This window comes from Paramacrobiotus metropolitanus, unplaced genomic scaffold (assembly GCF_019649055.1).
Source record: "Paramacrobiotus metropolitanus isolate TYO unplaced genomic scaffold, Prichtersi_v1.0 Parri_scaffold0000061, whole genome shotgun sequence".
Lineage (NCBI taxonomy): Eukaryota > Metazoa > Tardigrada > Eutardigrada > Parachela > Macrobiotidae > Paramacrobiotus > Paramacrobiotus metropolitanus.
Window position 1 is genome coordinate 680,986 of NW_026570281.1, and position 22,530 is coordinate 703,515.

General features: G+C 44.5%; 6 protein-coding genes across 9 annotated transcripts; 4 read left to right on the top strand and 2 right to left on the bottom strand.

Moving 5' to 3' along the window:
• The first annotated feature begins 146 nt into the window (after nucleotides 1-146).
• On the top strand, nucleotides 147-2,317 carry LOC129593342 (ovoinhibitor-like). The gene is made up of 8 exons (XM_055489598.1): nucleotides 147-305; nucleotides 478-579; nucleotides 835-966; nucleotides 1,030-1,290; nucleotides 1,357-1,476; nucleotides 1,544-1,663; nucleotides 1,728-1,847; nucleotides 1,959-2,317. Exons 1-8 carry the CDS (start codon nucleotides 254-256, stop codon nucleotides 1,988-1,990), a joined length of 939 nt encoding a protein of 312 aa, XP_055345573.1. The 5' UTR covers nucleotides 147-253; the 3' UTR covers nucleotides 1,991-2,317.
• A 404-nt stretch (nucleotides 2,318-2,721) lies between these two features.
• Nucleotides 2,722-4,729, bottom strand: LOC129593389 (uncharacterized). Its single transcript, XM_055489674.1, has 3 exons — nucleotides 4,237-4,729; nucleotides 3,409-3,588; nucleotides 2,722-3,211 (listed from the first exon to the last, which is right to left on the bottom strand). The coding sequence occupies exons 1-3, from the start codon at nucleotides 4,373-4,375 to the stop codon at nucleotides 3,126-3,128; spliced, it is 405 nt and encodes a 134-aa protein (XP_055345649.1). The 5' UTR covers nucleotides 4,376-4,729; the 3' UTR covers nucleotides 2,722-3,125.
• Nucleotides 4,730-7,703: 2,974 nt separating this feature from the next.
• LOC129593391 (uncharacterized) lies at nucleotides 7,704-9,806 on the top strand. 2 transcript variants are annotated; one of them, XM_055489677.1, is made up of 5 exons: nucleotides 7,704-7,854; nucleotides 7,933-8,084; nucleotides 8,170-8,208; nucleotides 8,333-8,464; nucleotides 9,275-9,806. In XM_055489677.1, the coding sequence occupies exons 2-5, from the start codon at nucleotides 7,949-7,951 to the stop codon at nucleotides 9,391-9,393; spliced, it is 426 nt and encodes a 141-aa protein (XP_055345652.1). In that variant the 5' UTR covers nucleotides 7,704-7,854; nucleotides 7,933-7,948; the 3' UTR covers nucleotides 9,394-9,806. The 2 variants fall into 2 exon arrangements, with proteins under 2 accessions (XP_055345652.1, XP_055345651.1); XM_055489676.1 differs by lacking the exon at nucleotides 7,704-7,854 and having other exon boundaries at nucleotides 7,865-8,084; nucleotides 9,275-9,805.
• Nucleotides 9,807-10,410: 604 nt separating this feature from the next.
• LOC129593317 (mucin-2-like) lies at nucleotides 10,411-13,840 on the top strand. The gene is made up of 6 exons (XM_055489569.1): nucleotides 10,411-10,610; nucleotides 10,834-11,136; nucleotides 11,443-12,311; nucleotides 12,379-12,461; nucleotides 12,625-12,669; nucleotides 12,726-13,840. The coding sequence occupies exons 1-6, from the start codon at nucleotides 10,521-10,523 to the stop codon at nucleotides 13,706-13,708; spliced, it is 2,373 nt and encodes a 790-aa protein (XP_055345544.1). The 5' UTR covers nucleotides 10,411-10,520; the 3' UTR covers nucleotides 13,709-13,840.
• LOC129593319 (uncharacterized) lies at nucleotides 12,266-15,951 on the bottom strand. 3 transcript variants are annotated; one of them, XM_055489572.1, is made up of 4 exons: nucleotides 15,794-15,951; nucleotides 14,281-15,253; nucleotides 12,897-13,590; nucleotides 12,266-12,493 (listed from the first exon to the last, which is right to left on the bottom strand). In XM_055489572.1, the coding sequence occupies exons 1-2, from the start codon at nucleotides 15,794-15,796 to the stop codon at nucleotides 14,285-14,287; spliced, it is 972 nt and encodes a 323-aa protein (XP_055345547.1). In that variant the 5' UTR covers nucleotides 15,797-15,951; the 3' UTR covers nucleotides 12,266-12,493; nucleotides 12,897-13,590; nucleotides 14,281-14,284. The 3 variants fall into 3 exon arrangements, with proteins under 3 accessions (XP_055345547.1, XP_055345545.1, XP_055345546.1); XM_055489570.1 differs by lacking the exon at nucleotides 15,794-15,951 and having other exon boundaries at nucleotides 14,281-15,543; XM_055489571.1 differs by lacking the exons at nucleotides 12,266-12,493; nucleotides 15,794-15,951 and having other exon boundaries at nucleotides 12,824-13,590; nucleotides 14,281-15,543.
• Nucleotides 15,866-21,903, top strand: LOC129593320 (uncharacterized). The gene is made up of 3 exons (XM_055489573.1): nucleotides 15,866-16,054; nucleotides 20,512-20,668; nucleotides 21,406-21,903. The coding sequence occupies exons 2-3, from the start codon at nucleotides 20,524-20,526 to the stop codon at nucleotides 21,678-21,680; spliced, it is 420 nt and encodes a 139-aa protein (XP_055345548.1). The 5' UTR covers nucleotides 15,866-16,054; nucleotides 20,512-20,523; the 3' UTR covers nucleotides 21,681-21,903.
• The last annotated feature ends 627 nt before the right edge of the window (nucleotides 21,904-22,530 follow it).

Below are 22,530 nucleotides of genomic sequence, written 5' to 3' on the forward strand. Positions count from 1 at the left end.
AAAATGTAAATGTAGCTGTATCATATTTATTCTTATCGCGGATATGGCCAGCGGAAGCGCCGCGTCATTGTCTCGGGCACAAACTTATCGTCCGGCGTTTATCGTCGTAGTGAAGAAATTAAAGTTGCTCTTAATTATGGTTCTCACTGTACCTTGACTGCTTTATAAACCAGTTACTGCCTCTCGTTAGTTACATCAACTGATTTAGTTCTAACTTCCGGGCGCATACTCAAAATTCCTAACTCACAAAAAAATGGCAGGCGCTCTGATTATTCTGGCACTTTCTCTTGTGGTGGCGGTGGTCGGTAAGTACTGCAGCTGTATTTACAACATAAGCTGAGATGCAGCAGCGTGACTGTGCGCGCGCGCCCGTTTTACTTGTACAGAGTAGTTTTGATCACATTTAAATCAGTTAGCATTAAAAATTAATATTATTTCGATTTGGACACTACAGAGTAACTGTATGTATTGTTGCAGAAGTGCAGGCCAAGCCGATGTGTCTGTGTCCGGCGCTGTGGCGACCAGTCTGCGGTGAGGACGGGACCACATACAGCAACGACTGCCAGGCCAGATGCCAAGGTCAGTCCACTTAACGGGATTGGTCGGTACAAGGTACAAACTATCGGACTTTCATAAATCCAGCATAATTTACTTCCGCGCAATCCCAAATCATTTCTGGCGTTGCGATACGACATTGCGTCGCACCGTTTTTTCATATATATTGCTGTATAACTGCCTGTACATGTAAAAACTATAATATTATCACTCATCACATCCGAATACTAAAATACGGATGTACGTATCTGTATGCTGAACCTTCTACGCATTGGTTAGGAGTAAGCGTAGCGCACGAGGGTCACTGCGGCAACGTACAGCCCAGGAGCACTTTCTGCACCCTGCAGTACGATCCGGTGTGCGGCAGCGATGGCAAGACCTACAGCAACGACTGCTTCGCCCGGGCTGCCGGTATGCCGGCATCGCTTCACATTTCTTTGACACACAATAAATTAAGACGTTCTAATGATTCAGGAGCCCATGTGGCGCACAAAGGCGAATGCGCTACTGCCAGGGCCAACGATATCATGTGCACCATGGAATACGCGCCAGTCTGCGGCACCAACGGTGTGACCTATAGCAACCGCTGCTTCGCCCACGCGTCCGGTGCCAACATCCTACACAGTGGCGCTTGCCGAGGCGAGACCAAGGGTGTCTTCTGCACGCTGGAATGGGCTCCCGTCTGCGGAAGCGATGGAAACACCTACAGCAACCGTTGCCACGCCGGTGCCGCTGGTAAGATAAACAGAGCGGGAATATTCCTGAGGCAGGAATATGGCCTTACCAGTCGCGTATTTGTAGGCGTGCCGGTGGCCCATACTGGAGAGTGCCGGGAGGCGGTTATTTGCACCATGGAGTATGCACCCGTTTGCGGTAGCGATGGAAACACTTATGGCAATCGATGCACTGCTAATGCTGCCGGTACAGTAACCATTGGCAAATTCAATAAGTATACATAATCTGTTGATTATAAGACAATTTCATGTAGGAGCAACAATTGTTCATGATGGTGAATGCCGGGAAGCTGTTATCTGCACCATGGAATACGCGCCCGTGTGCGGCAGCAATGGGGAGACCTACAGCAACCGCTGCCTGGCTGGTGCCGCCGGTACGGAGATCCTTCAAAAGGTCACTGGATGTTGTGTCTAATGATCGAGTTAATGTGGTTCTAGGCGTAGCAGTGGCACACAACGGCCCGTGCCGCGAACCCGTGATCTGCACTATGGAATGGGCACCCGTGTGCGGCAACGATGGGAACACCTATGGCAATCGATGCGCAGCCAATGCCGCCGGTATGCCCTTTGCAGGAACTATTCATATCTGATTAAATAGCAATTATGCCGAGTATGATCAGCAGTGTGCGAATATGTGGCAGATTATGTCAAGTAGTTGTTCGGCTGCAGGTGTTGAAGTGGCTCACTCCGGAGAATGCTGAAGTAATGCCGCGCGGAATGCGATTAACGTATAAATCATCTTTATTTCCTTAACCAGAGTGTCCAGATTATCCTCCTCATGTATTTTGGCTGCACTGCTCCATTCAGTGTCAACGAAATTTATAAAATATATCAACAGTTTTGGCTGAGGAATTTTTGTTGGCCTAAGAAAAATACTAATTAAAAAATGCGAAAAGTGTTTTTGAAGTAATACAAATATTTTTGGATTAATATGAAATGCACGGTTACGGAAAGCCGGGAAAGGCGACGGATAAATTCCTAATCACGTAAATAAGTTTCACACGGCTAGAAAAAATCATTGTTGACAATTACACGTATTTTGCTTTACTGTGGCAGACAAGTAAACCCACCAGTTAATCCAGATGGAGCTGGTAAACGCATTTTCCTGTGAACCGACACCATTCGCGATATTGCCGCTTATGTAACGTATACCCAGAATGGGGCCGGGTGCTCTGTCTGGGACATGTGAATATCAAAGAGAGTAATAAGGTTGAACGGAAGCGTGCAACTAATCCCCGGCTTCGATCGAGGACCGCTGGGAAATGCGCACAAGAGTACATTAATTAGCGTTGATATTTAAAAACTACCGGCTTCGGCTCAACTTTCCCGAGTAAATTATTTTTTTTAACTGCTTAGCATATATCTACCGAATATCATTACATATTTTGTGCACTGTTGATATCGACCTAACTCTAAGCGATTTAGATTTATATCGCGGTTATTTAATAAAAAGGTGCGCCAACTGGAAACCTCTTTACGACCAAAACCATTTCCGCTGAAATAATTACATTTAAATCAAAGCCAAGCTATTGCGTCAGAGTTATACTACACAGTTCTACAGAAGCTGTATGACAGCTAACAACCAACCACGTGTACAAGCATAGCAATTAGCCAGTATTTCATACTGGTGCTACAAATAAAAAGCCGCGCGAGAGAAAGAGAAGAAAGCCATTTCAAAAGAATTTAAATAAATAGTCTAATTCCGTTATGACGAGATCGTTGAACACAATACGCTGAAGGGGAAGTGGGTGTGTTGTATACGTGTGTGGGATTGTGTGATGGTGTGCTGTGTATACAGGATACAAGGTGGGCTCGACGGAAAGGTCATCCTCCTTGTCATCGCCGTTTGATTTCGTACAGCTCATCTGGTGCGCTGACAATGGGCAGCGGATACATCATTGTACCGGTGCCGTCTTCGTGTACTGCGAAAGAACAGGATATCGTAAAATTATTAATTAAGGCATGTCTCATGTAATGCGTATTATGCGTATAAGCAACCAAATGAGAAACTATTTTTCTATAATTATGATACAGCACAGCTGCAATTAGTTACAGGCTGTAATAAATTAATATCTTACCATTTGTAGCTTATGTTGAATAGTAATTATTCAAAGCTTACCGCATAGGTAATTGTGGCAGCAGCGTCCGCGGACGTGGACCTTCTCGCACTTGGCCTTGGGATCGTCCAGGTCGAAGTCATCGGTACAAGTAATCTGGGCGCAGATGAGCTTGCCCTTGGAGCAGACGCAGTACGGCTGGCAGGGATCGCTTGACTCTACTTCCCCGTCACTCTCGCAACCTGTCAACATATACATCCATCAGACAATCGTGTCGTTAGGATGTTCAGCCTATACATTCGCATATATCTGTATACACGCACACTTGTTTGCCGACAATCCGGCATCTGCTTGTCTTCCCGGCCTATCACATATCGCGCATCCGATAAAAGTTTGTCAATACACAAAAACAGATAAAATGCCGTTTAACAGATTTTAGTGAACATGTTTGCGTCATTCATTTACCTCTTCAAAAATGGCAAAGATACATAAGCAGCATTTTAGCACAGTAAATTTCTCATTAGCATATGCAATTTCTAGCACACGCATAATCTACTGTATTGGCAAATTTAGCATGACAATCTACAAGCGACGATGGACAGCACTGCATCGTAATTTGTAATATTGTTCGGCTTTAAGTCGAATTTCTTACAAGTCGGTTTTTCCCAATATTAAACAGCAAAATTAAGAAAATTTGGTTGTTTTGATTTAAATAAGAACTTTTCGTTCGCAGAACTTTATATTAGCGTTGAACTGACTGTGAACATGCTAGAAATATTTTCACAATATGTAAAACCTTAAAATTAATGATTTCCTTCGTATGAGTGCATAACCTTTACGTCAGGGTCAATACCTAAGTGGAAATGCGTTGCAAAACATGATAGACTTACGAGGGTGAATGGGTGTCAGCTGACCAATCAGCTCATCGACGGCTGACCTTCTGACGGTAGGCGAGGCGAGGACAACGCCCAGGCAGAGAAAGAACACCGCCGAGCAGATCAACTGGAAACTGGTAGCCAACATTCTCATAGCGAAACGTTACTTCTCGATTACAAGAAAAAGAAACACATAAAATTCCGGTAAAACTGAACAGTAAGAACTTTGTGGCTTTCAAATAGAAGTTGCAACAGTGCAAGTGGGGAAGTGTTGTGCCATGCAGCCGGCTTTATATGCGGCCTGCAAAAGCTCATCACTCGACACCGACGCAAGCGCAGCCACAGACCCGGCCCCTTTCCCTTCCTTTCCGGCTGGCTGTTCACCATATGCACTTTGAGTGTGGTGTAAATATAGGCTGCTAACTGCCGGCTCCGCTGGGGTGCTGATGGTAGAACTGGATCTGGCCGGACCCATTAGGCATTAGCCGGCAGATAGATATACATGCATTACATTAGCGCATTACACCGGCTTTACGCACTGCTCGACTCATTCACACCGACCGTTGCGGTCACGCGCACCTTCAGCACTTTGTAAAGTGTCAACTGGGTTTCCGCGGACAGAGTGTTGAGCAAGAGTTTATGGCTGTTTTCGCCGGCTAAACTTCTCACATCGGACCATTTCGCCCGAAAGTGCTGTTAAAAATTGGCTGCGGTCAGTACAAACACGGTGATACATCATTGTTTTATGTGTTTTATGTGTCGCGATGGCTTGTGACTCAGTGCATAAATCCGCTCGGTGGGCAAGATTTCGTCTGAGTCAGGCTAACACCATTTAATAGCGCTTTTTTATGGGTTCAACGATAAGCGAGTGACGAAAATTCTTACTCCAAAACCGTACAAAAATAAGTATGTAACACAATATTATAAAACAAAAAAGAAAAATCTCATCAATTAGTAAAAGACTACAAATTCCGCTTTATAGTGAGGGATGACCTTTGGGTTTTTTGGTTGCGTGCGCAATTCCCCTGTGTACATCGCCTAATCACGTGACGCGTACATTTTGTGAATGATCAGCATAAAGCATGTTTGGCGGTGCCGCGACGGGAATTATGCTTTAGAGAGGACAGCACAATTATCAGCTGATTTCCGCCGCGTTAACCGTTAGCGATCCCCGTTGAGCGCCCCACACGCAGGCACTTATCGCCAATGATTGATACGGCTGTTGCAAGCGGAGACTTGTTAAAACTGATAAATATTGACACTTTTGTATGGGCAATGGGTGTTTATGCAAATCCTGTCTGACGTCGAGGGCCCATCTTCGAGCCGGGGCCGGCACTGATAACTATGTGCATACAGAACAATCATTTGCCTTTCTCTATGAAAGTTTCCCACCGGTGATATCACGCGCGGTAACCGTAAATTACGGAAAAGGTTCTTAATAAAGAAAATAAGTAATCGTTAAGCTGGCACACAATCGAATAAACCAAAAAATGTTAAAAGCGTTAGCTAAGTTAAGAGTAACTACCAATAATAATAATGGTACTAATTAAATAAATTTTAAAAAATCTGATAAATTATTTCTGAATTAGGTTGATATATAATCATATGCGAGTAATATTATTTGGTTAAGGTACAACTATAAAGGCGTCATATGAATTTATTGCAACTAGCTTTTGCTTACAGTTCATTACAGAATAAAACAATTTATTAATAAAGAAATTAAAATTAATTAAAATAAAAATGAACAAAAATAGCTACGGATTGTTGTTGGGTGATGCCGGACAGCAATTGCCTGGAGATTGCGGAAGCGTGATATGGTATCGGTAACGGCGGCAAACTGTCTAGTTGTGTATCTGATTACCCTGTGTCGACCCTGCACACATGTCAGCAGTGGTCTAAAATTGCGACGGGATAGCGAAAGGTGCCAAGATCATTGACGTTGGATGCTGGTCGATCCCTGTCAACTGATCCATCCATCCATCGGCCGGGCATGCTGCTGCCTGGATAGTGCCGAACACCGGCCATCACGCCTGATGATGGGAACGGAAGTGGAGCAAGAACGAGCGGGCAGCCGCTATATCACCATTCAACAGCAGCGGCCCCACCCGGCACCAGCGCTGAATGATGCCCGCTCCCCAAAATAACGTCCCTTCTTGGCATGCCCCGCACCACCATCATCATTTTAAGTTCATCAACGGTATAACATACAGCGCTCCTAGTTAATTACCAGAATTGTCTAATCATTTCGCAGTTGTTCCCTGGGCTCGTTCTAAGTCACCGCACTCCAGCACAATATAACTTAATATTTGTAAACAAGTTCAAGCAGCCCCACACACATACACATATATCCCCTCCAGAAAAAAGGCGCTTTAATTAACAAAAAATACGGGGCACATACGATACTGCAATTTGGATTACTGGTGATAATAGAATACGTTTTTCTGTATTTCTCGAATCCTTGCCATCACATACTTACATATCCAATAAACACTCGTGTAGGTACTCACAAATGCTGCTCGCCGTTAGTTTATCCTAGCTTGTCTTTCGAAACTTGAAAAATTGTTTAGGGGAACAGGTGAAATAAAACTAATAAAAACAAACATATATATAATTACTGCATACCGGTAAACGCAAAAACATAAAATTAGACGTAGGTTGCTGATCTAAAATTATTATAAACGTGGGTATGACTATGAACTAAGCGGTACGACGAAGTACTGTACTTCTACATATTCCGTAAATTTCTCATGTCCTGATAAGAGAACGTAATTAATACTTATCCTACCTTCACTATAGATTTTTCAGAAACTTTGACCTTTGTGTCGTAATCGGCGCTTCTCGCTTTACCGCCGGTAATTACGGTATTAATGTACCGAATGTACAAAACAACCGCAACTTGTGACAAAGAAACTGAAGGTCATAGACACTTGTCTTCGAGTGAAGAGCGTAATCAGTAATTAGCGCGGCTAGACGCATTATTATCCCATTTTAGCAACGAGGCACCGCAGTCGCCAGTGGATGAGTGTTAATTATCCCTTTTGCCACCTTTTCCCGCCGGAAAAGCTGTTAGACAGCGTGACAACCGTCTACGATGGGAGTTATGCAGCCAATTTCCGGTTGATGGACAGGAGGCGTTTTTGCCCTTAAAGCTGATGCTTTCCAGACGCAGAGTCGCCAGTAGCAAGCAGCACGTGCCCACCGGCATTTTTCGCCTATATTTGCTACTTCCACGTTTTCTGATGAGCTGTTTTCTGTAGAAACGTAAACTGGCAATTCGGCAAGTGGCGCCCATGTGCCGCATGCTTATTTCTACTGCGGTGGTGCTAATTGCGCACTAAACGCGAGATGTTGTGTTGTGTACGGAAATAGCGGCAATGTACGTCATCCGGGTGTTGGCGAGCGGAGCGCGGCGATCATTCGTTGCGTGAGTGAAAGCGTCGATGGATTTATATATACGTGCCACACTGTATGATCGGGTTAACGTATGCCGAATGCTGTTCTCTTCGTCTTCCTTGTACTGCTTCCGCGAAACGAAGCTGACAGTCTTGTCACGCTGATGTTTTTCTTCCTTTCGGTGAGCCTCGCGCCAAGCGTATAAAACTCCTCCGCAGTTCAGCTGCGGCCTTCCACTCAGTAAGTTTATTTCACAGCAGTTTAATACTGTAATTTGTTGGGAATGCTAATTGTTTGTTTCCTGTCGCACCTCGTTAGCCTCAGCGCCTTCGTCATGCAGCGTGCACTGGTCGTTTTTCTAGCGGCGGTGGTCGGCGTGACCTTTGCGTTACCAATCGGCAACGACATAGCCGCCAATGTGACAACGACAACGGCGGCCAGCAGCAGCAAGTTTATTATCGCCGGTGCAGGTCAGTCCAACTAGTGACCTTTGTTGTATATATATCGCATCATTAAACGCGCTTTCGATTTCACTTTGACATCGGGATTTTTTAGCCTGCAACACCATGGACGAAATCAGGAGCGACGATCCTTGTGAGTACGATACCACTATCTTAAAAAAATAATTTTTCGTTATCTACGCACACAGGGGTATCGTAAAAGCGCTGAATTCCGTTGAATATTTTACACAGCACCACCGTACTGGTTGCATTAACAGGTAAACCGTTGTGCGCTTGTAAAGAGGGCCGGATATTTTGCGCCGACATTATCTGTTCAACGGACACCTTGCCCATGGAGGAATGCTATAAACTACCGCTCAACGGCAAATGCTGTCCCAGTTATCTGTGCAGTACGTACAGTACTTCTACAACCAAATTTCAAATACATTACAGACACGTACGCCGATTATCCCACAAAGAGAAAATTAATATAAATTTAAAAACTTGATCATTATCATGGACTACTGCCTAGAACACGTACACTGCCATGATTCTTAATGTTATTGATAAATTAAAAGCTCAACACTCTGTATTGTCCATTAAGCTGGATTTGTAATAATTTTACGTATCACTTGATCTGCGTGATTGTATGTACTAACTAATGCATGCTTCTCCGAATCGTGAATATGACGCTGACAGTGTGCGCTAGCTTTTGAAATTAACAGGTCGTGGCTCCATGAGCTTTTGTGGATTATTGTATTGAATGACTTTCAAGCATTAGGTATAGTTCGCCTCGTTTATTTGAACACGTATTATGATACTGGGTAAAACTAGCGCCTATTATTGATGGATATTAATTTTATGCAATTCGAATTTCCAAATAAAAGGCATCGTTTTCTCTATCCACAAAAATTTATTGTGCACTGTGCGGTTATGGTGAGAGATTGTATGGAGCTCGTTGTTAAAATTTAATGATAATTTAAATAATTATTAATACTGTTAAATATTTGTCAAAGCGTGTGAAGGGTAGAGCACGAAATGGTCACGCTGTTCGTTGACAAGCCATTATGCATGTGCAGCAGTAACAAGTGTGGTTAAGGATAACTACACATCAATTAGGGGTAACTGCGCATATTTACTGCATGTTGACGCCAAGTTGACGGCGCGTCTGCTTATTGCATTAACGCTATAAGGGTTGTTTACTGGAGTTAATGTTGCAGCGGCCGGCAACGGGACGGGCGACGTGCACTATCCGCTGCCGATTCTGGTGGTGCCGCCGGAACTCAACCTGGCCTCCATACCCAACTCCAAGAGCAACATGCTGCACCGTCTCAACTGACCTTAACGTCAGCGCCATCATTTAACACACCGGCCTGGCCAAGGTTAATGCGTCTAGGCCGTCGCGAAGACAGACGTGGCCAGCCGCTACAGCAATATCCTCTTTAACATCAACCTCATACATCCGGCGCCGCTCCGCTCCACTTTTCCATTGACAAGACGTATTACGCACTGGAAAGTATTTCCCACAATTTATTCACACGGCTTGGATCAGATTTTCTTTTCTGCGATTTTATTAACATGTTGCCTTGATATACTTGACGCGCTTACATTATGGGTTACGTATGGCATTTACGAAACGGCGATCTGACACCGTCGCTCGCCGGCTTGATTAATGTTTCTTCGTTCTGATGCAGTATTATCATAATTATTATTACACACAATAAAAAAATAAGCAATAGTTATGAATTTGACAAACATAAAATTAAAAATTTATCATCATTGTTACCCAATATCATGATACTCATTAATATTACCATGATACCCAATATCCGTCGATAAATTAATTACAGGCAGTGAAATGTACTTGTAAAAGGGAAACGGCCAAAGTGGCTGCGTAGCAATCTGGGATTCCAGTAATTTGGTCGGTCATAATAATTATAATGTGCTTCATTATGTGTTAATTTACCTCGTAAAGCTGTAGCGTGCCCGAACTGAAAGCAGATGAGCGAATAACGGTGACAAGCGTACGTTACGTTCATACAATTTATGCATTCGGGGAAGTGAGCGTTTTACAGTTGGACTGCGAACAGTTGCAACGAGCGGTCAGTTTGACTATTGTTGAGAGGGAAACAAACAAATGCCATCTGCCGGGAGGCGATGTTGCTGCGTAAGCCGGTTGAGTTGTTGGTTCGTGCGTTAGGAGGGTGCGCGATGCCGACAGACAGTGCAATATTTACAAACTCACCACATGTGCCGGCATGTACGTGCCGCTTCCTCTTGTTGACCAGATAGCTGACCACTCGCTCCTATAAAACACACACGGCAGCATTTCTAAACATTCCTCGTTCTTTTCTATTACATAACGCACACGTCGCACAATTCGTCAGTATATCGGATTTTGCCGGGCAATTAGTGACCATGTAAAGTATCACAACATGCACCACACCACCGGATTGCGCCGCCATAATGCATCTTTTATCGGGATATTATATCGTACTTCTTATTGTGACAGTATTATTATGTGCACAGACATCCCTAGCGGTGATACAATTACAGGTACAGCTCCGTATCATTTATTTCTTTATTATTAGCTTTGTCGCTTCTTTAAATAAAACCACCGTAATAAATCTGGATATGCAGTAGCATTTTCAAATTTTATCTTGTCAATTGGTCTTTAATCTTAATTTTAATTCACCATAAAAATTAAACTCATGCGTATTATTAATTTGTTATTAATTTACTACGCTAAAATTTAAATTACTCTTTACTGTGGTTACAGGATCGGCAGTCAAGTTTACTGAGCGGCAGCGGCGGCGTAACTTGCTCGCAGTCGATGTACACGGGAACTATCGCGGATACCGCCCAGCCCGGCACCTTCGTGCTGCGCGTCTCGGCCACAGATAGCGCGGGAGGCACGGTTAAGTACCATCTGCCGGATAGCACGCTGACTAAATTCCACGTCCATCCCGCCACCGGTGATGTCACCGTCACCTCCTCCCTACTGCGCATGTTTATGGGCAAGCGCTTCCGGGCCAGCTTCGACTTCCAGGTCCGCGCCAATTCCGTTTCCAACCCCAACAATGTAAGTGCGTCACTGCTTGTTGCCGGAAGAAACTGCGTGACTAACCCGGTTACATGATTACTAACCCCACCAACTCCTCTGCGCCTTATTTTGCGAGCGTATTATTCATTAAATGTTTTGTTTCTCTTCTTTTTACTTTCATATCATTTTACTTTCTTTTGTATTTTATTGAAGTATTTCGATATTCTTGCTTTTCTCATTGTTTCGTTTAATATTATTTTTTATTTACGTTAAAGTAACTAATACTACCGCTGTGATTTCAAAATTTAGTTTTTAGTAGAAGCAAATACGGTTTCGTTTTGTCAGTTTTGCGAGAGCATCGTGCGAGTCAACCTGGTGTCCACCAACCGGCAGGAGTCGCCGATATCGGCCGCCCTGATCTTTGGCCAGAACAGTTACCAGTTCACGGCACCGGGCTGCGCCATCGGCTCGACCGTGGGCCAGATCGCCGCCCAGCCAACCACGGACGGCTCCTTCGTCACCTACTCCATCGCCAACGGAAACCCCTACTACGCCATCAACTCCCAGACGGGGGTGGTCTTCATTGCCGACATCCCGCCGTCCGGCACCCAGTCCCTGACGGTCATCGCCCAGAGCGGCAGTCGGCAGAGCATCGCCGTCTCCGTCCCGGTTACCATCAACGCCCACTGCAACGGCGCCAAGCAGGGTACCGTGCCCACCATCGGGACGGACCCCGCGGGGGGTGGCACCGGTGGCGGCCTGTTCAGCCAGAGCTCCTACTCTTTCACCACCAGCACCTGCACGAGCGGTGTCGGAGGCGGGACACCGGTGGGGCAAATCTTCTCACAGGCCTTCGGCTCGACGGTGCTGTTTTCTATTTCTCCAGCCAACAACCTCTTCAGTATCAATTCCCAGACCGGCCAAATCTCCTCCGTTGGGCCGCTGCCGCCCGGCACCAACACCAACACTCTCACGGTGACGGCGTCCTCCAGTAGCGGCCAGATGGGCACTGTGCCGGTGACAATAACCAGTATCTGTCCGGGTGGCGGTACCGGAGGCGGTGGTGTGCCTACACCATCCCCCGGTGGCGGAGGCGGTGCCGTTACCAGCCCGGTCAACTTCTTCCAGACCAGTTACCAGTTCACGTCAACGGCCTGCACGACGGGATCGGTGGTGGGCACCGTTTCCGCACAGTTCTTTGGCGACGGATTGCAGTACGCATTAGACTGCTGATAGCTCGCACCCTACTCGTAGCACTCGTATAAATGCGCTTTGTTCCAGGTACTCCATACAAGGTGGTAACGCGTTTTTTGCGATAAATCTCGTCAATGGACAGATAACCATCAGTAATCCACCGCCTCCTGGTACGGTGCAGTAATAAACAGCCTTAACCTTTCTGCATTCATTAATAACTATGACACGTTTAGTACTTAGCAGAAATTACAAACAATATCGATTTATTTTCTCCTTTACTGCAGGATATTTTTTGTTTTCAGTTTAAATACCTTCGTTTTTATTTCTATACAGGAACCTGGTCGCAGACGTTAACGGTTGTGGCGACGACACCACAAGGTACGCAAGCTAAAGGTTACTGGGTTTTAAGTGTTATATCGTGACGTTTCTAACAGGCCAACAAGCCACGGTCCCGGTGACCATTACTAGCACCTGTCAGTCAACCATCACTAGCGCCCCCTCTACCACTGCCCCCACGATTCCCAGCGCCGGCTTCTCGCAACCGTCCTATGTCTTCACTCTTAACAACTGCGCTGCCGGGGTCACCGTCGGCAATGTTTTGGTACCTGGTCTGGGCAACAATCCCGTCTACACCATCCAGCCACCTGGAAGTCCCTTTTTCACCGTCAACTCCGTCACCGGGCAAATCACCAGCCTCCAGGCCCCGCCGACCGGTCCACAATCCTTCAACGTGCAGGCGGTGACCTCCACCGGCCAGACGTTCATTGCACCGGTCACCGTCTTTACCGTGGATGCCGGCCCGGTATTCCCGCCATCCCTCAGCTTTTTTCACGTAGCCTGCACCGTGGGCACCCCAGTGGGACAGGTGTCGGCATCTTCCTGTGGCACCGGTGTAGTCTACAACATCATCGGCGGCAGTCAGTTCTACAGCATCAACCAGAATACTGGACAGATAGCCATCCTCACCGTTCCGCCTGCCGGCTCCCAGCGCTTGGTCATCCAGGCCACTGCCCTCTCGGGTCAAACCGCCACGGTGCCCGTAGTGCTGACCTCCAACTGCAATAACGCCGGCATTTCACCGCCGGTTCCGGTGCCGGGCGGGGGGCAGCCTCCTCCCTCCGGCGTCGTTTACGGGGTGCCGACGGGGCCGCTGGTGTCGGTGAATCCCTACGCTGCCTATCAGTCGGTGCTGGCCAACGCCTACACCAATCAGCTACTGCAGTATCAACAGTACCTCCAGTCGCTGGGGAATATCGTTCAAAACAGCCAATCCAACCTGATTAACCATGGCAAACCACCCTATAACGGAAGAGTCACGCAGCATCAACATCAACAACAACCACACCAGGAAATAGAACATGGTCGCTATGGACATGATCGGCCGAGTCACATGCCGCAGGGCGGTCTCCAGAAATAATACGCCTGACTGAATTCATTTTTTCCTGCATTTTCTCAGTCATGCCACAAAAACGTTTGGTGCAAAAACGAGTATCTGTATAGTTCATAATGTCTGTAACCTGTAAAAATTTCTACTGGTACGTTCTTTTCAAGTCGCACTGTTAATAAAAATATATTTCTGCTTCTGTTTGACCAAAGTACAATATATAACGAGTTATATTAACAGGAGGCCATAACGAATGTAATAACTTTGTTTAATTAATATTTAATACCGATACTAAATTTTTTGCTCTGAAAATTCGCTACTTAGTTTTTCTTAGCAATTTTCAATAGTTCATGCATTACTACGAGTTTGGTGACGCACCTACAGATACGATACATCGGCACCTACATATTTAAATATCTATAATCATTACAGATATGTCAGGTACACACTCGTATCAGGTTGTAAAACATCCATTGGAAATTTTAAAAGTTTTATTTAGAAATAAAAAAAAGCTGAACGAATCATACAGTTAACAATTACATAGATAACACCTTCACAACAATATTCTGTCAAAAAAACATGTGGTAATAGTACTTTACTCTTACAAAATTAATCAGGTTTCATATCAAAACGCGATTTCCTTTTGCCGGTCATATCTCCCTTTTCCACCACACCAGCACTGCAATCCAGCACCGAATCATACAACACTTTAGAATTCTGCCGGCGCCACTGCAGTCGCGCACACAACACCGCATAGCGCGGATCATTGTCCGTCGGTACTCCCTCCGGCCAGCATGTGCGCTCAGTGTAGATCAATTTCGGTCGGCGCATGACGTAGCGGTTCCAATAGGGCGGATTCTCATTGGTCTCCAGGGTGGCGTCAATGTGCAGCGAATCGCCCTGCGGCGGCACAAAGTTTGCCTTCGTTACTGTCTTCCCCGACAACAACGTGCTGCCCTTCTTTAACAACGCCTTTGTGACCTTTAGCGTCGTCTCCACTCCCGTCGACCTATTGCAAAGGTCACGGGTAACAGGAGCTAGCGTGGTCGCTTTCTCGCAATTGCGCGACCGGCTTCTGCCGCGTGAGCGCCCTGATTGCTTTTTCTTATGGTGGGGAGGACTTTGCCCTTTCGGCGTTCTGGGAAGAGGAGGGGGCGCCGGCGGCGCGGGGACGACACCCAATGGAGGCGGCGGGACCTTTGTGCATTCCGGTAAGATTACGTTGACCTTTTTCGCCGTTTCGTGATGGCTTGATTGTGGCGTTTGCTCGGGTAATGCATAGACGGGTGTATTATACTGCGGCGCCGACGCAAGCGCCGGGGCGGTGATCACGTGCGGCCAGTATGAGTCTACGCTATAGTTATCCACTGGCGCGTACACGGGACTAACTTCCGGTGGTGGTGGTTCCGCCTTAGGGCGAAACCTATAGCGCTCATGTACGAGGGACACCGCGGGCCCCAACGAAGAGCATGCAAAGCCGTTGGGGACAAAGCTCGCGGCGGTGGCGTGCTGTGGGAAAGAGCTAGCGGTCTGCCACGGGAGGAAGTTGGACTCGTAGTATGCCTTGGGCTTACTGTACTGAAACATCGATACAACTGTGTACTGGCCAGATATCTTTGATGGTACCTTATGTAACAATAAATTTCTCTGCTGCCTTCGGATATCAGCAATTAACATATGTACATTTTCTTCCTGAAAATCAGCAAAAAATATTTTTCGCTGCAGTGCACTTCCGCGGACGGCGAACAAAGCAACAGAAGTGTGGTTAAATGTTTGGTTTGAGAACTAAGTACATAGTATTATTCTCATATCGACAGCAGTACTCGGCTGCAATTTAAACGGTACAGATGGAGTATTGTTCTTGTTAAGCCTTGTACTGAACCAGCAATAAAATTAGTAAGTGTACAATAAGTAACTTACAGTGTATTAGCATTTGATTTTATGGTTGCTTGTTGTTAACGACGTTGCTAGGCACGGTTGTTGCGTTGCTGATCTTAAAGCGCAAAATTAACTGGTAACAAGAACTTACTATAGCTAGAAGGACTGGGAACGGACTGCGCAACGGTCGACTACGTCATCACTGTCGCATACAAAAAGCAATGCTATGCTAACGCTTACCATAGTCCCACAGACTTTCTTGCCGCTTTTAAGAGATATTCTGACGTTTCTTTCTCATGAAATACTTTCTAAGATTTTAATAGATCATTTTGAATACAGAAATTCTAATTTCGAGGGTTAAAATTAAAAAATGAAAGAAACCTGCTAAGAAAACTGACAAAAACCGTGAAAAATCCGCATCTGTCACCATGGCAGCCGCCCTCCCGTGTATGCGAGAGTGATGACGTCAAACGGTTGGTTACCAGTCCTCCTCACACTATAGTAAGTACTTGCTGGTAAGCATAAATCAGAATTTCCAAATTTCAGAACAACCAACTCTATACACCAATGGATGTTTGATTTCATGATTAATTTTCATCTCCAAAGGTTCAAATCACTGCAAACTACGGTACATTTTTGCGTTCCCTTTTGTCCGCAGTCTCCGCACTCCGCAGTTGTCGCCCAGTTTCACCACCTCCACTTCCGCATTCTCTGCAGCTGGTGTCCCTGAACTACGAATAATATTAATCTTTAAGTACAGTAATTTATGATACTCTCCACGAACTCCTTGGCTTTTGCCTTATAATCTGCCACCACTATAGTACTATAACGTGCTGCGTACCGCTTTTAGCCCGCAACTCCGAATTTGCGTTTGTGATCGGCATGTGACTCAAGCCTTGCTACGGCGGAAAACCCATGTTTTATGACAATCGATCTGTAGAGATCTGTACATTAGTTTCCACCCCGCCCCATCCACCGCGCTTGCCTTTTTCGGTGACCTTTCCGCTCAAGTTTTTCCATGAGACAAAGTTGGATAGGATATCTGCGTTTTCTCTTATCTACGACTTACGAGTATTTATTTACGTATGTAGCCATTTCTGTCTGTCTGTCAGCGGCCTACTAGTGAATATTAAACTCATCATAATTATTTTGCTTATAATTTTGATTAAGCTTATCATAATTGGAAATTGATCAATTTTAATTATGATCAGCATAATCAAAATTCAACAATTTTAATTAAACTGGAGCATAATTAAAATTGTCCAATTTTAATTTTGCTTATCATAATTAAAATTCAGTTTTCTTTTGATCAGACTATTTTTATTGTTCATAATTTGACTCAGAATTAAGCTTAAGTATAATTAAAATTGACGAATTTTAATTATGCTTAAGCTTAATTAAAAATGCACAATTTTAATTACGCTCAGCATAATCAAAATTGCCATAATTTTAATTGAATTAATCATAATGTTTAATTCCCAGCAAAATTAAGAGTTTAATTATCACTACGGCCTACCCAAAATAATTTTATGCACTATACAAATACAAAGTACAAAGAGTGTAAGCGAGCTCTGCGTGCTACTTACCAAATCAAGGAACATTTTCCGCCTCTAAATTCAGAAAAATCCCATATTGTGCAGAAACGTAGTATACTTACCCAGTATTTATAAAAAAATAGTTTCATGTGCCATGGTCAAGATGGGCGTGGCCAAACGTAATATAAATTGCTAAAATACTTAACGCTATAGATGCTATAGCAAATCGGCTTTACGTTTGTTTGTACTTTGTTTTTTGTTTGGTTGTTTTTTGTTTGACAATATCCTGTAAGGTTGTTGATACTTGGGTCTTGACAACGTTATTTTATTTTCGACAAGCCAAATACGAAAAGAAACGTAGTAAAACTAGATGTAGCCCTCATACCAGCACAGAACATTTCAACATGAAAAAGTTTTTTCGGTGTAATGGGGCCTTAAAATATTATTCCACTTGCCATCTTACTTGGTGCGACTGGTTTTTGAAAAGGTTACTTAGGCCGCAAGTGTGGAAGTCAATGTAAAAGCATTTAAAAAATAACACATTTTCACACCAGCTGCACCGGATGAATGCCGCACCGTCCCACTGCACAACAACACACTGAACTGACAGCACTGAACAGACATGCACTGAACTGACAGTGAAGCCAAGCAAAGTACTGCGTAATATACTGAAGCAAATTACTGTTGTGAACTGTGGTTTCAAAATTGGTTCTCAGTGTGCCGTCTTACCATGGCACCTGAACCTTTTTTTTTATAAATACTGGGTAAGTATACCGCGTTTCTGCAAAATATGAGATTTTTCTGAATTTGGAGGCGGAAAATGTTCCCTGATTAGTGGTACAGTGATAGTAACTGTTGGAAAGTTGGTTCGGGAATACGTACACAAAAAAATTACATAAACAAACTAAAACGGCCGATGGGATATTGGTACGAAATATGATCCACTGTGGTGTGCCCGTGCAAGTTCGTTACTGCTCGTGTACAATACCTGGAACTTTGATCAAATAATTATGAGCAGCATATTGGTCTATATTCTTTTCGAAAATATTTAGGTACTGCACTTAATTTCAGAATTTAACTGTGCTGTTTATACACCGTGCTCCGTGCATTTGTACACGCGACAAATGTTCAGACGTGCCATACAGACAAAAAAGCGGCCTTTTTTGTAAGTGATATGTGTGATCAGGCAGCTGCAAGTACGCAGTCGCAAACCGAGAGCTCCACAAGCGTAAACTATTATTATGCTGTATGTATGCACATCTGTATCACGGACCTGATCAAACAAGAACAGTTGCTGGTGACAGCAAGCACAGAATGAGCATCCAGAATTTCCGGGGTAGCGATAAAACTTTCCAAAGGAAGCACCGTAACCGCATTTCCTTTGGTGATTCCCCTTCTGCACTTCGTTTTTTTACCGTTTTGCATTCCGCTGGCGTTCGTGCATTATCAAAAAATGTGCAGATTATACTTTCACAGTAACCAGCCAGAGAAAGTTTCTTTGTTCCAGACCCGGGACAGCCAAACTGTGCCCTTCCGTCGTCACTAACTGGGAGTATCCGCCGAAATATTTTCGGGGTCACCGGCGGTGGCATCTTTTGGCTATCGATGGTTCTCAGAGTTCTTTTTGTTAACGTATCGCGCCCCGCTGACATCAAGACGAACACGTTGCTGCTAGCCGAAGACACCGGCAACTGCTTTGCGAATGATAACCAAAATACTCATGACATCCAATGAGAGAGGAAAGGATACTTGCCTTCCTCGATAGTTTTTTCTTTCTTCTATGGAAGGCTCTTCATTAGGCAATCGCCATTACTATAAAAATAACAGCAGGTACCTACTCTGGCACTTTACTTCACAATTAAAATTTAAGCATTAAAAACGATGGAGGAAGCTTTGTGGTTTCGTTATATTGCTGAAACCTTCATAAATGAGGTACAGATAGGTACAGTATGTTGTACATTGATGTTTTTTACATTGTTTGGGGATAGGCTGTTCGCTGTTGCATCTGTTAATGCTAGTATAATGCTGCATCTGTTACACTGTATGCTGTATGTCGAGTATTGTACGTAGATTCGTATATACTGTACATTTGGGCTGTTTTTTTACCTGCACGATTGCAAAATAGGTCTCGTAAATCGTCGCGCGTAAACTAGTGACCTTTTTTTTAACGCTCAATTGTTGTCAGACTGCATTTATTCAAAGGAACAAATTTTAAGGTTCCAGCGCAGAACGGTAAACCACTACTGCGCTGTATACTATTGCCGACTTGAAAGCTACCCCTATACGATAATACCAGCATCGTCTGCAAAGTTTGTTTCAGTACGAGATTAATTCTTGACAGAATCCCTACAACAGCGGTATCAGGGTATTAGGTTGCTATTATTGGGCGTAATTCCTGAGATAACTGTCGCGACGTTTCCCCATTTAGCCGAGCGTGTCGGTCTGTCAGCTTTCCGACAGGGTAGCTGCAGCGAGAAAATAACATCGCCTTGCCGGTACGTACACACTCCATAATGCTTCCAGCCGCCACCGAAATAACGTCAACTGCGCAGCCACGTCGAGAAAAATACTCGTAACATTGCTGCACTACGCCGAATTGTTGAGGATTTCACCATAATCCGCGTATACAGTGTCGGCTATTTCAGTTCTAATTAGAAAAGCATTCTGCGCACTGGAATATTTCAACACACCAGGACAAACACTACTGCATAAAATATGACGAAAACCCTGATTGACGCACAGTCGCACACCTAATAGGTATACACCACAAAATCAGGAAACAATAGAGCGAATTTAAACAAGACCGGAAGAGAATGTTGTTGCTAACGTCGGTAAAAATAACTAATAAAAAATACACCACAAGTGCATGAAAAAATTATGGCTAGAGACCTCCGCACGCGGATATTGGGGTACGAGGGCACTCGTGACTTTTTGGCTAACTGCCCCATAAAGGAAATGTCGTTTTGTCCACCGCTTTTGTATACAGTGTTATCGCAGTCCACTAGGTGGTTAAAATGTAGTAGTTTATTATGTGCACCATATTGGCACACAAAGTACTTTACCCGCCCACTCGCGCTACGCACGCAGGATGATATAATTAATCCGGCTAGAGTAACCTTCGACCTTTCCGCCGGTGCATCCCGCGATGATCCTCTGCCATCCAGTCCCATCAAATCCTGATCTTTAATTCAGCACCGGCCGCGCAGCTCCATTTAAGCGGCCTCTGTCGGCGCCGGTGTCGGCATACCTGTTTCAGTTACGTAGTTATCACGCGGAAGCAAGCTGATCAGCGCGGAACAATATGTGCTGGTGTAAAGGTGTCATTTTGTAATTAAACCGCTCTACTTGCTGCGCGTATCATTCATTCGATGCCAATCAGGTTGTCACTGCCACTTCCCGGCTGCTGTTAGTTGTTTCTGTTAGGTGTGTTGGAGAATGTTGGTGTGTAACGTGTATGTGTCGCTTATGGGCATCCTGGCGGTTGCTGTCCAGTCCCAGGGCAAACCGGCCCCGGCCAAACCCACCACCACCACCAGTCCCGTCCCCAAAGCCCTTCGCGCGAAGATGGCGCAGTGTATCGGTACGTACGTTTAAAATTATGTAGTCATTTCAAGTTGTCTTAATGGCTGTTGTAATTACGGTAGTTTCCAGGAACTCGAATACACTTTCATACATACGGCGCGGGTCATTTGCACGCTATAGCTTGACCGTGATTACAAGTGCAACGCTTCGACGATATGTACACGACTACACGTAATAAATCTCAACACAGTCCTTTTTATTCACATTTACTGATACGTAGTAGTATTATTACGTACTTCTCTTTGATATCTTCTTATAATGGCGGTTATATTACATACCGGGACCTGTATTAATTACTTTACATTACGTTATTTATTTGCAATAAATACGGTTATCAAAGATTAATTACTGTGCTCACTCGTAATTAACTCAGCTAAGGCCCATAAAATTTATATTACGAGTATGTTTAACAACAGTGTCATATAATATTTTTAAAAAAGTTTCCGTCGTAGTAGGTATGTTATAGTTCTTTAGATTTCTTTCTCTCGTTTCGACATTTTCGTTATTCCATCCTGTTAAAACGTCTTTAGCCGCCAAGTCGATTAATCCAGCTTGAATGCCGAGGAACCAATAGGTTAAACTTGCTAATAAGCGAGACCGTAATTTCTACCATGGCTGAACCGAAAAATGTAAAATTTGATCGGAAAATGTAACATTTGACGCCATAACTGGCCCATAAGATTAAATTACTGTCTTCGATATAGAAGTATCCGCTTAATTATTTTGCCTTTGTAGTGGAGTGCGCCCAATGTCAAGACTTGATCGGGTCGCGCTTTGACCACCGGCTGTGCAGCAAAGAGTGTCTGGAGCGCAAGGGCCTCAACGCGCCGGACTGCACGAACCCGGCGGCGATCAGGCGCTACCTCATAGCCACCGCCCCGGGGGTCCACGACACCCTCACCGCCGGCGACAGCGGCTCGTCAAACGCCGGTCAACGCCGTCTGATCATCGGCAGCGGCAGTTCTGCCTCATCGGCCAACATACGTCTGATCAACAGCAAATCCGGATAGTGACGCCAATGGGGCAGGAATTTGCACAGAAATGCATCCGAATGACAGGAAAGATTACCGTCTAATATAGTGTGGGTGGCTACCGTGTGGTACACTCACTTTTTTCGCTTAGATAAGATCTGATCTGTTTGAAATATTGAAAACGCGTCGAGTATACTACAGTAGTACTTGCGACAGACTTGCGTAGGTATTATAAACCAGATCTGTGACTTCTTTAATTACCTTGCCCGTTGGTTTCAATAAGTGTGCATTTTGCTACATTTACTGATTTGATTATTTAATCAATCATGCTATTGCTTACTGCCAATTAAATAACTTATTGATATCCGATTCCATCTGAACGCGTTAATACAACACCTCCAGTTCATATAAGCATAGTGAAATTATCCCACGAAGCTAACATTCCACAACAGATATGTGTAGCGCTCTACGTTCGTACTACAAATAATTATAATTCTACAATAAAATTAATGAAAAAATTCAAAAAAAGCACTCATGAATCCTACAAGAACTCATAATTATTATGACGTTTTCTCGTGAATTTCCCGAATCAATCCGCCCAGTTGTGTTCCAGTTGCTTCCCTTAAATTTTTTTCGCATGATTACAGTACAGTACTTTCGTTCTTATCGATTTACGCTTTCAGACAGCGGGGTGCGGTATGAACCGTATGATAGTATCCATTGCGAGATAAAAACATTAGCAAAATTGGATTTCTTCATGGGCGCAGTTGAAAAATTAATCCTCGTTGCCGATAGCTCACTGCTGACACAGTTGCGGCCGGGTAACCTTTGCAGTAACAGGCACGATTGTATTGTTGCTTGTGTTATTCATGAGGCGGGTGTACGGTGA